The sequence below is a fragment of the Belonocnema kinseyi genome, chromosome 7 (genome assembly GCF_010883055.1).
Source record: "Belonocnema kinseyi isolate 2016_QV_RU_SX_M_011 chromosome 7, B_treatae_v1, whole genome shotgun sequence".
NCBI classification, from domain to species: domain Eukaryota; kingdom Metazoa; phylum Arthropoda; class Insecta; order Hymenoptera; family Cynipidae; genus Belonocnema; species Belonocnema kinseyi.
In genome coordinates, this window is record NC_046663.1 from 113,514,424 (window position 1) to 113,531,063 (window position 16,640).

Here is a 16,640-nt window from a genome sequence, read left to right on the forward strand (position 1 = left end):
TCCACCCTAAAATGTTCCTACTGCAATGCAAACAAAGATCCATCAACAAAAAAAACTTGTTTTCACAATCTCTGAGCAAAAATAAAATACAAAGCTTCTTCTATGAGGAAGCAAAAGAGAAAAATGAGAAGGCAACCAACCAAATCCCCGTCCTTCTTTTTTTTTATTTCGTTCGTCTTTTTATTTTCATTATTATCAAATAAAAATAAACGAACATTTATAAATAATATTCACCAATGTTTCGGTACTCATACAGCACCAATATCAAGGTAAGAAAGATTGGAGCAAGTAGGAATAGAAAAGAAACAACAATACCCTCTCCTTGATACCTTGACACCTCTTGACTCTCCGGTATCAAGGAGAGAGCATCGTTGTTTCGTTGCTGTTCTCGCCTGCTCAAATTTTTCGTACTTTGATAAGGGTGCTGTGATTTGATAATAATAAAATTTAAAAATATCAAAGAAATAAAAAATAAAAGAAAGGGGATTTCGTTGGTTGCCTTCACATTTTTCTTCCCTTTTTTTATTTTTGTCCAGAGGTTTAAAAAAAATTGGAAGGGGATCTTTTTCGAATTGCAATAGGAGCATTTTAGGGTGGTTGTGCAAATTGGTTCGTTTGATTCTTGGTTTTAGTTTTAGGAGTTCTATACATTAACTTAATTATTGCACGTTGAATAGGATTTTCAATTTGATTTTTATCTCATTTAAATTTCTTACATTTTAAATGTCAGTAAGCTCCGAGACGTTGACTTAAAATCCAATTTTAAATTTAAGAAAAATAACTTGGATTTCTAGCTATTAAGTTGCTGAATCGAAGAAAAAGTGTTTTGTCGAAAAATATAATCAAGTTCACAGAAAATGGAGGGAAAATTTTTTCCTCGAAGCGCAAGTTTTCTCCAATTCAGACGGTGATTTGAACTGTAATTTTTAATTAAAATGAGTACAGTCAAAATGTAATTGTAGCGGTTACATAGATTCTATAAAATATTTCAAAAAATTGTAAAAAATGTATAAAATATCACCCAAAAGAAACTTTTTTTTCTGGAAACAGAAAACTGATTATTAAAATTTTTTAATATTCATGTACTTTGAATCAGACCCCGATATTAACACTTATCTAATGATTGCAGTATCTACTAAAAATAGGATTTACTCAAAATAAAACATCAGTTTGTATAATCAATATACAAATTGACGATGATTGTTCGGTTTTTTGCATGTTTTCAAATTCTCCAACATTTCTGATCCATGCAAAAAATCTATTAATAATACTATTAATCATTAAAAAAATTTGACCGCATAGATTTTCGGTAACGGGTCACAGAATGTTCGTTAATCATTACAGAATTTTCAGATATTTTACAAATTACTTACGGCTATATGAGTAAGAATAGCATAGTTTTTCTGTAAATCTTACAAGAATTCTCGAGTAATTATACAAAATTTGCAGTAAACGTTAGACACATTCTGTCACTATTATCTAGTCTGTTATAAGATTAGGAGCAGACCCTCTCAGTGGCCACCAAAAATAATTTCTGGATTAAGTAAACCTACTATAAAAAATAGCGTTTTAACTCTAAAAGGAAATGTAATTGGATCAGGAAAGTCAGTTACTTGTCCAAATTTAGACCTATATTTACCTGTGATAAAGTAATTTTTATTTCACTAAAATGTAAAGCGTATACTTGGCATAATGAAATATGGGTCTGAATACGGACTTCAATTACATTTCCTTTTAACTTTATTTATTTGAAGTGGAACATTGGTTTAAACTGTTTAGACGACACCAACAAAATTTAAACAAAGTTTAAAATTAAAAAAGCATTTGTTACGGAATTTTTGACTGGAAATGATTGATCAATATATAGTTAGGAATTGGTGATATTAAAATACCCGTCCATCGATAGCCAGAAGTGCTTCCGGAATACGAGGAATACGATCCTTGTTTGGAACTAGAGACCACCAATCCTTTTCCATGGTCAAGAAACTTCAGAATTTCGAGTTGTGCTTTGATATCTGCAGTTCATGACAAACAAGAATGAACGAACGACCGTTCTAACTATATGGTTGCCAGCCAAGCTTCTTGACTCCTGAGACTAATCAGAGACCACCCTTCGTAAACCTAGGATCGATATAGTTCACCCGACGATTTCTTGAATATACATATAGAGCCATGCATTTCCATGCACTGATTCGATAATGCATACAGTCAGGCACCTACTTCAATATTTGCAAAATAGAACGAACTCTGTTTACGCAAATAAAAATATGCCACGCTCCATAAGAAAATGACCCACTATGTAAATATCAATTTCGGATTTTCGATGGGAAATCAAACTTCAATCCATTCGAATGGGACCGTGGAACTGACCCTTCAAGTGCATTAGGCGTTTCTGATGTAATGCATAATTGCTATGGTTTAAAATATTACTTGCAGGCGACGCGTGACGTATAACCTTATGCAACTACTATCGACGAGAAAACTATAGGCATCTGGCTTTGAAGCTTAACAACTCAGTCAAAAAAATGCTAGCGCAACAAAAAAAAACAGTCATTTAAAAGCTGAAAGTGTTCTACGTTAATGAGCTTGAAGACGTTTACGTAAAAACTTTTTTGTGCTTAGCAGACTGAAAATGTAAAAAAAAAGTAAGGATTTTTGGGTACGTTTAAGAACAGTCAAGCTTAGAGCATTATTTCTTATACAAGGGGCGATGAGAAAAATTTGAAAAAATTCATGAGTATAAGGAAAATTGTTGTTAACCAGTTGTAGTTGAGAAATTTAAAACATAATAAAAATTGTTGCTTAAAAGCACAAAAATGTGCAACTATATTATCTTCAGTTCTAATACAGATATTAAAGCGATTCAAACTGCAAACTGTAATTGACAGGCTCTGTATTTATTTATTTTTTGTTTTACTGCCGACCGCTGGTGCAATTCTTCGGCCCCTAGCTCTGAATGCTTGGATGGAACCTGGCCACAAGTCAAAGAAAGGGACCTGCGTCACTTGTTTTCCAACAAAAAAATGTCTAAAAATATCGCGATTTTCACAAGAAATAAGACTAACACATCCTTACGTGCGATTGAAAATAAATACAGAGTCTATGCATTACAGTTTGCAGTTATATATATAGCTACACATTTTTGTACTTTCAAGTAACAATTTTCATTATGTTTCAAATTTCTCAACTGCAACTGGTTCACAACAGTTTTCCTCATACTCATAAATTTTTTCAAATTTTTTCCATCGCCCCTTGTATATGAAATAATGCTCTAAACTTGACTGTTCTTAAATGTACCCAAAAATCCTTACTTTTCTTTACATTTTTCAGTCTGCTAAGCACAAAAATTTTTTTACATAAACGTCTTTAAACTCATTAACGTAGAACACTTTCAGCTTTTAAATGACTGTTTTTTTGTTGCGCTAGCATTTTTTTTTGACTGAGTTGTTAAGCTTCAAAGGCAGATGTCTATAGTTTTCCCGCCGATAGTAGATGGACGATATATCTGTCATTAGCTTAAAAAGAAATTCTATGTACATATTTCGTCTCTAGAAAACAAGTGCAATTTGTGAAATGCAGACCAAGAATATCATAAAATATATGAAAAACTACAAAAAATATCAGATTGGTTTCAATTGGGACATATAAATTTGCTCTTGAACTAGGTGGCCCGTAATTTTCGTTTAATAATTTTACGTATGTTCTTATTTATAGCACTATTCAATTTGTTTCTGCCAAAAACTAATAAATAACTTTCTTTTTCAACAATGTAATACAATCTCGAAGCTTTACATTAGAAATATGTATTTCTGTTTGTTCAGTTACGATAAAATCAGGCTAAAAGTCAAAATGGGTAGTTCTAACATTTTGCTTCCATTCAAATTACAAAATTATTATACATAAAAATAAAAAAATCGAAGGAAATTTAGATTATTCTTATTAATAAACCGTGAGTTGTTTTTATCAGTATGATTAAATATACTTCTATAATATATTGAACAAAACCTTAGATTTATTATGCATTTCATCTACACAATTTCTATTAAATGCGTTTTTTTGGGGGATTTTTTTTCGCTTGGTCGTCATCTGCATCATTGATGGGTCGTTTGTCTGGTCTATTGAAAATACCATTAAACCATTGTTATATGCTTGTTCGTACAGTTCCTTATTTTACATTGTTTTCTTAAGTATAAGTATTAAAGCTTTTCCAAAATGTCTAAAATTTACGATTATTGGTATTAATTTCCGTATAGCGCATACATTATTGATAAAAAAGTGTTCAAGGAAAAATTATGAGAAAAGTATTCAGTCCCTCACAACAACATGATATCCTTGGCATATCACTCAGATATCTCGGCAGGATATCGGATATCCTGAAAAAATGTCCCAAAAATCTCCCGGGAAAGCGGTAGCATATTCCAAGGATGTCGAGGTTTCCGCCCCGTACGATAACCACTCAATTTCCTGTGCGGGATATACACATTTTTGGCAATGGAATCCAATATTTCTGAAATGCATATTGATTAAAATATATAGAATACCTGAAAACATAAAGATCCACAAACATCCGTGTGTATAAGAACCACGTTATACAAATCTCGAATATTGGGTTTCTTTCAAAATCCTATGTCAGTATAATTATCATAAAATTATTACCGCAAATGACTTTTATAACCATTTACAGTCTACTTAAAATAAAAAAAAAGAAGTCAAATTCTAAACATTTTAAAGTTTGCTGTTATTTCGGTTACATCTAAATTGTGCAGTTTAAATATCAAACTTTTCATCGGAAAAATCAATTTTTGTGATAAAAAGCAATCGAGTTAATATGTACCGCGTTAATTTGTACAATATAAATGATAATGGATTGTAATCGGGCACGAATATTCGAGAAATTGTTCACTTTTGTTAAAGTGTCACTTATTACTGCGTGATAGTTTTCGCACACTGAGAGCCATAATGAAATTTACCTAAAAGTGATTTTAGGGGGGACTTTACCATTATTGTATTTTATAATGTTGCACTTTGTAGAAAATCTCCGGAAAAATACATAATATTGTTAAATTATTTCTTATTTTACTGATGCGATTGAATATAAATATAATTGGCATCAGATACATCTGAATATCCAGTAATATACTATAAATTATGGAATTGGGATATCTTGGGAACATCCTTAGCATATAAAATTGGGACATTAATGGGATATCCTGAGGATATTCTGAGATATCCTTGGGACATTCCAGGCATATCGAGATTTTCGCCATGTAGGATATCATTTGCGATATCCATAGGATCGATTACGATTTTCTCGGTGGTCGGGGCTATCTGATACTCTTTTCAAATAACCTTCTTTAGCCCTAACGTAAATTACTTTTTTCCCTCTCTAATACAATTATTCTTTAAACAACTGCTTTGGAGTTGTTAGTTGAAGCACTAATATTATAACTGAAGTTTTATATTATTACTTCTTTCGACACCGACTAGTTTATAAATAAAAAAGCTAAAACACGATTGCTATATTGGCACGTGCCAACTTCAAATGAGTTTTTCTCAAAAAGTGGTTTTTTGAAGTTGCAACTTAAAAACTCTAGGGATCACTACCTCTTTAGTGGACCACTCTATAGAAAATAATTGTACTAATTATTAGATAAATATTTATAATAATAGTGCATGGGGTTGCCCATTATAGATAGGTGACCATACGAAGATTCATATACATTACAAAGCATAACATTGGTACACTAAAACTTGGAATTAAATTCGGTTGCGGGCACGGCTTGCATTTGCTTTCAACATGCCGAGGACTTCAATTCCAGGAACGAAGTAAATCCGAACTTATTAAATCCAAGTTTTAGTGTACAATTAATCGATCAAATAATTCTAAGCATCGTATCAAACAGAGTATTGTCTTACACAATGGGAAATGTATATCTATTTGAAAAGTGACAAAAAAAAACAGTGAAATAAATGATCATATAGCGGAAACCAAACTGAAAATCCGTACATCTGCTGAACTTATAACAGGATCCAAAATCAATTACTTAAATTCATTACTGAAATTAATTATGGTGGTAAAGGCTGATCAAATAAATATCCTAAAAACATATGACGAATAACAGAGAATGCATTAAAATGTTTAATTAACTGATTAGAGGAGCATATGTTTGTGTCCCAAAGTCCAACAATGGAATTAAAATTCCTGCCAATTCATCAATTTATTTACAAAATGTACAAAAAATTTTACATAAGTATTGGAACTCGTGAATTGAATGTATGAGTTCCAATTTCAAGAATCGATAGGGTTTCATGTTTTTGTGTATATTGAAAAATGGCCAGATTAAAGAAAACTAGCGAGAGCAACGACGAAAAGAGACCAAACATTCGAGGAAGAAATAATTGGAATCAACATAATTTATGTTACATTATATTATATATTTGCATATATTATATTTATGTTAATTTATAAAAACTATTCCTGTTCCATATAAAACAGTAGGAAAACTTTCTTGAAATCCAAATTAATCTTTTAACACTTTTAATTAATTTGATTATTATTTGCCTACCTCTAAGTTCATGTTACAAAAATTCGAATTAAAAATGAGAGAGAAAGGAGATTAAAGGAATTCAGCTTAAGGCAAATGACCCACGAGCTAATTTCTTTTATAATCACCATAAACAATAACTAACCTTGCATCTGGCATTGTAGTTATGCAACGCCTTAGATTACGTTTCAATAACATTGTTGGATACCGACGAACATAGTACAAATAATGTAGGACTTTGGACTTTGTCCGCTCATCAAGCGTTTACGCTTTGATAGATGCGAAAATGTTAAATATTTTACTAGAAAAGTAGTCTCGCCACCCGCTTAGTCCAGTTTTACGGTACCATTTTGACTAATTTATTATTAAATGTGCAAATAACTAAGAAAGCAATTTTTTTAATCAACTTATACTATATAATCACAATGATTAAGATATATAATTAAAAATCGATTTTTAGTAACAATTGAAATTATTATTTCACCCTTCTATATTATGAAAGTACTTAAAATAACAGATTACTTTTATTATAATACTTATATTTTTCAGAAAGCGGATTTATCAACGAACAATTTATAATAATTTCCAATCATTCTGTCATTTCGAAAATTAAATAGAAAGTTAAAAATGATTTGTAATAATGAACATGAAAACATGTTTAAAGTCGACAGATGATAAGGTATTTTAGCGCATTCTTATCTTTACAAACAGGAATTACTTTGAAAAAACCACTTCCTTCCTTATGTAACCATACTTGTTTTGAATAAATTTTAAAAACAATATTTCATTTTCATTTTTGTCCACATCAACTATAAATCATAATAATAACTTGTTAATCTCTTATTAGAAAAAAGTTCATAATTTTTAAATTGCTATCACTTTTTGAAATTTGGTCTAATGGAAAAATTTCATTGAGATCAATTATAAATATATTGGATATACAAAAATTTAGATCGAAACTTCTAAATCTGTTAATTGAAAAATATAATTAAGATAATTTGAAAGTCCCTTATTGTAATCTACCAGACTTTGTGACAAAAAATGGTTTTGAATTTTAAAAATGCTCTAAGTTATTGAATTTTAATTGGATTAATCTGATTAACAAACTTGATCTTCATTTTGGGACTCTAAAATCAAGAGATAAAAAATGTGGACGATTCCATTCTTTCTTCTCTCTATATTTTATTCATTTTTGGGGCTTCGAAGACCCGGGACGGATTAAGCGAAGAAAACATTATAACCCGAATTTTTAGAAAAAATGCGTTACACAATTGGTGTTAGCACTTTTAGGTCTCGATGAATGTGGTTATTGACGCTTGGCTCACAAAAAAGATTCTATCCCATTCAAATCTCGCATCAAAAATGCTGGAACCTTTAAAATATTAAAATGAAAAATTCGTTCATTTCGTACTTAAGTATTTAATATGATTTAAAACCTGCGTAAATTCAAGCTTACAAATTCAATAATTCGATAATATTTGATAACCAGTTTTATTGTGTTTCTTCTATTTGATACTACTTAAATCTTTTTTTTCTCTCTGGTGTTGAGATACAGCATATTTCTAATTTATTGAGGAACCATCTAGAATGAATTTATCATGTTTATTTGCATGCTTACTCAGTTGTGACTAACTTTATTCACGATTATAAATCTATTACAATCACTACATTTTTTAAATGAAACCAAAATATAAAACTTAAAACATTTTAAACATTGTACATAAATAGTCTACGAAACCATTTTTTTCAGTGCATGTTGCCTATTTAAATTTTTTTCATTTATTTTAAGGTCAGAAATCCTCAGAGAAAGGAATTTCTGAACAACTGAAATAAGTTGATAAAATAGGTGGGTTAATTTAATTGAATTATGAGTGCACGTGTTTCTCAAAAAATAGTTTAATGTGTACGTCATTCATTTCTCAAAAAATAATTTTATGTGCTCGACAATTTTTTCTGTTGAATGTATAATTAAATGTACATTTGTCCGATTTTACACCAATTCATAAAAAAGTGATAATAAGCACTCGTAACATGCTAGCGCGCTGAGCACCTTACAGGGGGCCAAATAGAATTTTCGTGGATAGATTAAATGTTTCTTATTAAGATAAGATTCCGAATTAAATTTTAAAAAAATTATGTGCTAGTCGATTTTTCAAAAAGGGTTCTAATTTTTTTACTTAACCAACAAAATTTAAAAAATCAAAGTTAGTTAACATTCAAGCCTCCTACTTTGTTCAAACTGTTTGAAATTGCTCCAAAATATCCAAATAAGTGAAAACTCAGTAAAAATACTTTCTAAGAATGCACAATTATGTTGGTCACGAGAGGCTACTCACTGAGAAATCTGGAAATCTTAAAACTATGAATGTGGCAATCTCAATCGAATTCGCATAAAGAGTGCTAAGATTGCTTTCAGATAGCTGAAATTGTCCAGATTTCCAAAACATCTCGAGATCGGGATTCTCGAGGAGAAATCAGACTCGGTTAAGCTCGGCGTCGTTCGGATGGAGTCGGCCATTAGTTAAATTTTCCGGGCTAGCGTGTGAATCACGAACGTGTGAATGCTTTATGGTGTGAAATCTTCGTGCTTGGCAAAAAATTTCCATGATTTTAAAAGCTCCTCAAAGAGGTCTCCTAAGCTTTCCATCGCAGCAATCTGAGATTCCGCAGTGACTAGCCCTCGACTGGTGAGAATATATAACAAAAATGATTTTTAATAGTTTAAGATGTTAATGTTGTTTGTCTACTTGGTCATAATCAATATTATTTAAAAAAATTGATTAATTTTTAAAATTATGAAAAAAACGCTCTCTAGCTCCGCTGGGATCATACCGGCATCACAGCGCATCAGACCGGCAATCTGAAGGACCTGGGCTCATGTCCCAGCGGAGCTAGAGGGCGTTTTTTCACAATCATAAAAATTAATCAATATCTTAATAATATTGATTATGACCAAGTAGACAAAAAAATTAACATCTTAAACTATTAATTAATTTCCCTCGTCAAAAAACCTACATCAATAATAAAATATGAATTTCATGTTTAGAAAGAAAAATCATACAAGCATAAGGAATGACGCTAACATTCTGCTTGTAAGGAGATTGTGAGGAAAGTGTTCTCGTCTGTCCATTGCTCAGTTGGTAGAGCATCAGACCGGCAATCTGAAGGACCTGGACTCATATCCCAGCGGAGCTAGAGAGCGTTTTTTCACAATCTTAAAAATTAATCAATATTTTAATAATATTGATTATGAGCAAGTAGACAAACAAAATTAACATCTTAAACTATTAATTAATTTTTCTGGTCCAAAAACCTACACCAATAATAAAAAATGGTTTTTGTTGTAAACAAATTAATTAGCAAAAAGCTTTCTTGAGGGTTAACGAGATTCAGATATTTATTTAATTCCATACAATTTACATCGCAATATATGTACAGGCAATAATTAATTACAACTTGTTGAACATTAGTAATATTTTTTAACATAACAAACAAATTCATTAAGAAAATTCAGTTTTTAGCTGATCTTGGAATAGATAGACTTTTCCGGTTTTGTATGGAATGGACTTAAACAACTTTTTAGTAGCAATTAAAATACACAATTTAGCCTTGTTTAAACATATAGACTTTATTTTCAGGAATATTATATAGCAAGTCCACAATAATTTACTAGCAGATAGACATTTTTTTCTTTTACAAACAATTTTATAAGTAAATGTACGAATAGGCTACTTTTGAATGCAACAACATAGTTTTTTAAGAGAATCATGTAAACATTCTTCAAAGAGCCTATTATATTTTGCTAAGCTTTACTGGAAGAAAACATTTGTTAATTTATAGACATTTTTAATAATTAAATACATACTTTGTCATTTTTCAATTAATCGAAATCGGGTTTTACACCGTCAATTGTAATTACTGGCCAATGTCTCGTTAGTTCTGTAGTTGTTAACAAAAAATGTAGCAATATATATATATAGACATAATTAAAATTAATTTTTGTAAATTTCATTGGGTTTGCCGACTTTTGATCATGAAACCAGTTCTCTCAGCCCACTGACACTAGTGCAATTCTTTCATCATCAAATTGATTAGGGGAACGACTAAATCACCTGACATAACGCTAGAAGAGGAGTACAGAGTTCATTGGTCTCTTTTCGCCGGAAGCACTCTATATAGTAATATTGTGATAGGTATTCATACGATTCGAATTTCGAAGAGAACCGTCATCGCAATACTTGCACAATCGCGATGCGTGGAAATTTCCGCAAATTTAATGCTCATTCTAAATCGCACTTTATTTCCATCGAAAGTAAGTGTTATATTCTTCGCAGAAATTTTAAAGCAAGAAAATAAAATTCAAACTAAAGATCTCTTAAAATTTCTTTTTGTATAAGGGGTATAGTGTGGGTATAGTATAGTAGGGAGTAGTTTTTTATATTATTAAAATTTATTTGTTTCCTTGAACAAAAAACAAAACGAGATTTAAAATCAATACGCATTTATTGAAAATTTTTTATTGCTATAGGGCTGCGCACTTTAGACTTTGGAATTCATTTTACGGCGGAATCTTTAATTACTTCCTTTCATGAGTAATCTGGTCACTTTTGAAATAACCGTACTGCAAAATACACACGCAAAATATGCAATAAAGTTAATTCAAAATTCAGATTATTCTACAGTTCTAAAATATAACATTATTTTTTTAAGATAAATTTTCATTGCCTTGTGTTTATACTTTCTTTTAGAAGTTTAAATCTATAGAATGTTTCCAACTAGTGATAATTCTTATAATTTTCCTCAATAAGTTGAAGCACTCTATTTTTCCTTCCCAAAAATAAAACTTATCATTCCCACCCTACTAAAAGTTAAAAATATAATTTTCTAACTAATTCTATAATTACTCACATAAAAAGTACTAGTGCTTTCAAATAAGAAAAGTAAAATAATAAGAGTCTTATTGAATAAGACTCTTTTTTTATTTTACTTTGGTTATTTCAAAATACTCGCACTTTTTATGTAAGTAACTATATAGAATTAGATAAGAAAATAATTTTTACCAAGGTAAGAAAAATGTTTGATAATATAAATAACATTTTCTAAATTAATATTCTCAGACAATTTCCTTTATCTCGATGAAAAGATAAGAAACTAATTTTCATCGAGAAAGAACATTGTCTAAGAATATTAATTAAAATTTCTTAAATTAATATTCTCATACAATTTTCTTTATCTCGAGAAAAATTAGTTTCTTATCTTCAACTTCAAATGACTTTGGCGTTTACAAGTGACTACAGAATTTCACAGTCAGCCAAAGTAATAAGTACCGTCCTTGATGCAATTTCATTTTCTAAGGCTCACTCTTGGAAAAAGTAAGCAACACGCCACATAAAACACAATGCAACTTTTAACCCTCATGATAGCAAGCTAAAATCGTGACGTTAAAAGGCAAGCCGGGCCTCTCAGGCCCTTTGAAATTCAAACTTCTCTTTCCAGTAAATGTATAGAAAAACCTCAGAAGTTTGATCGTTTTTATTCATAATTACATTTTATGATTACATTACATTTGAATTTATAATGCAGCTTTGCAAAGTTTCAACACTTGATCGTGTTAACCAAATATTTGTTGCACGCATTTTTATGGCATGCCAAACAAAAATTTACCAAGATACGTTTTCTTGTGAAGCCGACTTTTTGCTCGCTTTTTCCAGTAAAATCGCGATGAATCACAAAAGCTGTGACTGAAGAGACTTTTTTTAAATTAAAAAACATTGCATGAGGCCACTGATTCGTTTTACATTGAACCTTACATGAATAGTATATTTATCCAGGAGTGTCAACGCCTCCTTTTGTTGCGTTATAAACAATATTTATAACCTGTACTTTTGTTTCTTCTAAATACCAGCATTGCAACTATTACAACAACTATGACAACATAATCACTACAATATCAAAATATCACGCGCTGCAAATGCGATCGCATATTTGAAAGAGTTTACGCGAGAAATTATGTTTGCACCTGCAAGCGTTAGATGTATTTTAGAAAAAAACAAGCTAATATATAGAAATCCTTCAAAATAAAAAAAAAAGTATCTGTAAAACTGAAATCTATGCACTCAAACTGTTTTTTCATGCAAACATGAGTGATATGCATACTCTTTTCCTCGCGGTACATAAAGTTGATGTTGCAATAAACAGTGGGCTTGTGAGGCCCGGCTTGCCTTTTTGTGTAAGTAAAAAATATACACGTTTCTGTGGAGCACTACACAAATGGAATTTTCAGAAAACCTGATTTTTTTATGTATTTAGACTTCGCCAAAAGAAATTTTCATGCACAAGCCCGTACTTGATACACAACTCTTTGTAACTCGAAAATTGTGACCCGCCGGGCCTCTTGAGTTCCGCCTGCCTTTTTGAGGGTTAATGACGCATAAATTTCATCATTTTTTTATTGGACTCTTTCTGATATTAATAATATTAAAATCAACTTTGGTTTAAATTCGGATATTTTGAAACACTTTGAAGTGAAATTAATTTAAACAAATTACTTGCATGTAACTCATTAATGAGTAAAATCTTAAAATCAAATAATACTATCTACATAAAATAAACTAATTTGACTACTTAGTTAAAAAATCATTTTTATATACAAAGTATTTTTTGGCTTTGACTTCAATAAAGCTGAGTCAATAGAAATACCATTAAAAAGTTTATAGGGTTTAACGGAAAGTATGTCGAAAGCACAAAAGCTTTCTTTTCTTCGTTATTTTATTTTCTCTAGAGACAAATTAAGTTTACATCAACTAATTTCCACAAACAATTTGGAGAGAAATTACTCATTTTGACTAGCAATGTCGGGCTTGATGTCTTGAAACTACTATACCCTCATACGATAAAGTTAAACAAACATTATTATTTGAAACTCTAATTCAACTTTAGAATATTACCTATTTCTTTTTTTTAACGAGACATCCATTATTTCTCGTCGATTTAAAGGAATTTAGTTAAGTTTGATATATTTTAATGGAATTTTCAATCAAAAGAATTTCTGTAAAAGCTTATTCTGATTGAGTTTGAAAATTCTACGTTCTTTAATATTCAAATTCCAAAGCTTTTGAATTTGAAGGTATAATTTAAAGAGCACCTGAGAAGCATGGCATTAAAATTTGATCCCTAGTTTTGAAAACAATATAATTCGGAAAATAAATAGGTTTCGAAGTTTGAAGTGTCATAATTTCAAAATAATTTCTATAGTAAAAAATGTGTAAAGGTGAATCCAATTAATGAAAAAAACCAAAGAGACAAAGTTCAGTTTTTGAGTATGATTTCAACAGGTTTTTTCTAAAATGAAAATAAATAATATTAACGGCTGATTGTTTACCTACTTTCGAAATTAAGTTTTGCACACCTTTCTTTAGCATTAAATGAATTTAATATGCAAGAAAATTCCAGATTGTGTAATTTTCACTTTTCCTCCTTTGATACGTGTATGTTAAAAATAACTTTCACAACAATAAGAAATATCTATTGGCGTGTACAAATTTTAAAAGCACTACGGGTCGGAGCAGGTTTCGGGTTTGTTACTTGAACAGGAAAACCAGATAATCTGAACCGGCCCGAGAATTCAAAAACAAAATTTTCTAGAATTTCTTGTAACTTTGGCAGTAATTTACGGTAACTTACCACAAATTATTGAAAAATTTCGGAAATTTAAACAAATTTGGGAACTCAAGTTTCGGGATGGTTCAAGTTCTTGGGCTTACGAGCCGGTTAGGGTTACCGGGTTTTCGGGTCGGGTTGTGAACCCAAAAGCGAACCCGATCTGATCAAGTCATTTTACACACCATTAGAAATATTAATAATTTTATTTGTGAAATTTAAAATATAATTATCTAAAAATGACTGTTTTTCATAGTATTTGTTTTATACTATAAATATTTTTTTCTCTTCGATCTCATATAGAATACATGACTAAAAAATTAACAATTCTCGATAATCTAACCGTTATCCAGCTATTTTTAAATAATTTTATAATTGTTTGAATTTAATGCAATTTGCTACAAGTTCATGATAGACAGTACGAAAGCCCAGTTTAATTAAAAAGATAAAATAGTTTTTTAAGAAGTACAACATTTATTTGTAAATCAAAATAACTCTTTTATGTTCCAGGAGTAATAGTTTCCTAAGAAGCACAACTTTTATTTATGAAGCAAAATAAATTTTTATCTTTCAGAATTGCATTTTGAAATTTTTCGGGGTTATAATTTCAGGTATAAAAAACTAAATAAGACGCTTTCTCTAAGCGATATTTTAAACTTAAATTTCTTCTTAAATTATTTGTAATCACCTATTCTTTTTAAATAATTAAATAATAAAAATTTAATAACTCGTTTTGAAAACTGTCCTTTTCACAAAAAAATTTGAAAAAATATGTTGTGGATATAAATGAAAACTAAGCTCAAAGCGAGGTTCAAGTCATCGCTGTGATCAGCTCAGAAATGTATTTATCTATCGAAAAAAATATATTTTCTTGACTTGTGATAAACTCGTTTTCTTTCTTTAACGGTCGAAGCACTGTAATAAACTTGGAAAAACAACTGAACTTAAAATTTCCAGTTCGATTCTGACGTTTGCTGTCACAACACAAGCACATGAAGTTTCATCCACGCAAAGAAAGGAGGTTTGCCGTTTGACGAAAGTCGAACCTGAAATCGTACCTTGTTCAGTTGTGGATTTCTGATGTGGTCAATGCCACGGATGAGGCCTGCACAAGTAGCATCTCCTGGACCTCTCTGTCCCAGTTGGTCACGTTCTAGGTAAGCCATTTTCGAAGACGAAAATCCCGGATCTTGTCTGTCACCGTAAGTCAGACTGTCACCGCGAACTCTGCAATCGCAACAAGGCGAAGGCGGTTAGTCGACAATTACCAATGCCACATTCTGGGTAGGGTAGGAAAGCCAGCTGATGTTGGTGAGCTATAAAGAAGGGAACGAATCAGCTGAGCGCAAGCGCAAATTGCAAACTTTTAAGACAAGTCAGACAAAAGACATCAAGTTACAAAAAGTCGTGCGGTCAAAACTCACGAAATTAAAGCGTATCGAAACACTGCTATTAACTAATCTAATCCCTCAAATTGGAAATTGTGCACTTGAATGTGCAACAGATAAATTCATGATACCATCATCTAATGGCAATCTACAAAAAAGAGGATTATTATATATAATAATCTACGATTTATTCATTCTGTCCACACCTGAAGCTCCTATGTTTCTGCTCGCTTTTCGCGTGTTTTTTGTATAGCGACTTTTTCTGTCATGTCAATGTGACACATTCATATTATTTAGTACTCGTCAGTTTTAAATCTCATAAAATTGTTTTCAGCATGAAGTTGTTCCTCTGGGGGTTTCAAGTTATTAATTTTGTACTTTACTTCAGGCTATACCCTAAAGGGCAGTTCTGCCCAATTCGGTTTCTTGAGCATAAGTATTAAAGCTTTCCTAAAATTTCTAAAATTAACGATTATTGGTATTCATTTCCGTATAAGCGCATACATTATGACAGAAAAGTGTTTAAGGACAAATTATCAGAAAAGTATTCAGTACAACAATTCTGGGAAGCAAAGACCTTTCTTATTTAGTCATGTGCCTACTGTCAGGTCGCGTCGTTCTAAATTTTCCTTAAGGTATACCCTGCTTTAGATTAAAATGTTTGAATTTTAAAAATCACGATGCACAACTTGAATAGCACAGGCCCGACCGAGGGGCGTGGGGGTTGATAACGGGGGGGGGGGGGGGTCTCCCCAGGTCCAAATTTCTCATCAACCTGAATCCTAAATTTTCAGAATTACGAATAGGGGTCCGCCATTCCCGCCTTCGGGCCCGGGTTTTCCTCTCGACGGGCCTGGAAAAGCGACTTGTTAGTTTCAAGAGCCTATTTTAGGCCTATCATTTCAATGTTTTTAGAATAATTAATCCTTAACGGTTACCAATATTGAAAATTCTGCAATTTCGAACGGTGAAATTGACAGTGATTTTTTTGACAAAAGCCATATTTTTTAGTAAAAAAAATATATCCAATCACTATGAATTTCACTTG

At 31.1% G+C, this 16,640-nt stretch overlaps 2 protein-coding genes across 3 annotated transcripts in view; both read right to left on the bottom strand.

The window, feature by feature from the left end:
• LOC117177498 (NADP-dependent malic enzyme-like) overlaps positions 1–15,488 on the bottom strand; it is a 32,095-nt gene extending 16,607 nt beyond the window's left edge. The window contains exon 1 of one of the 2 annotated variants that reach the window (XM_033368240.1): positions 15,263–15,488. In XM_033368240.1, the coding sequence (XP_033224131.1) occupies positions 15,263–15,370 (108 nt within the window). In that variant the 5' untranslated portion in view covers positions 15,371–15,488. The remainder of the gene's footprint in view (positions 1–15,262) is intronic. The other variant, XM_033368239.1, reaches the window with a different exon arrangement.
• Positions 15,387–16,640, bottom strand: part of LOC117177499 (cysteine-rich with EGF-like domain protein 2) — a 19,183-nt gene continuing 17,929 nt past the window's right edge. Inside the window, exon 4 of the mRNA XM_033368242.1 lies at positions 15,387–15,520. Within this exon, the coding sequence (XP_033224133.1) occupies positions 15,420–15,520 (101 nt within the window). The 3' untranslated portion in view covers positions 15,387–15,419. The remainder of the gene's footprint in view (positions 15,521–16,640) is intronic.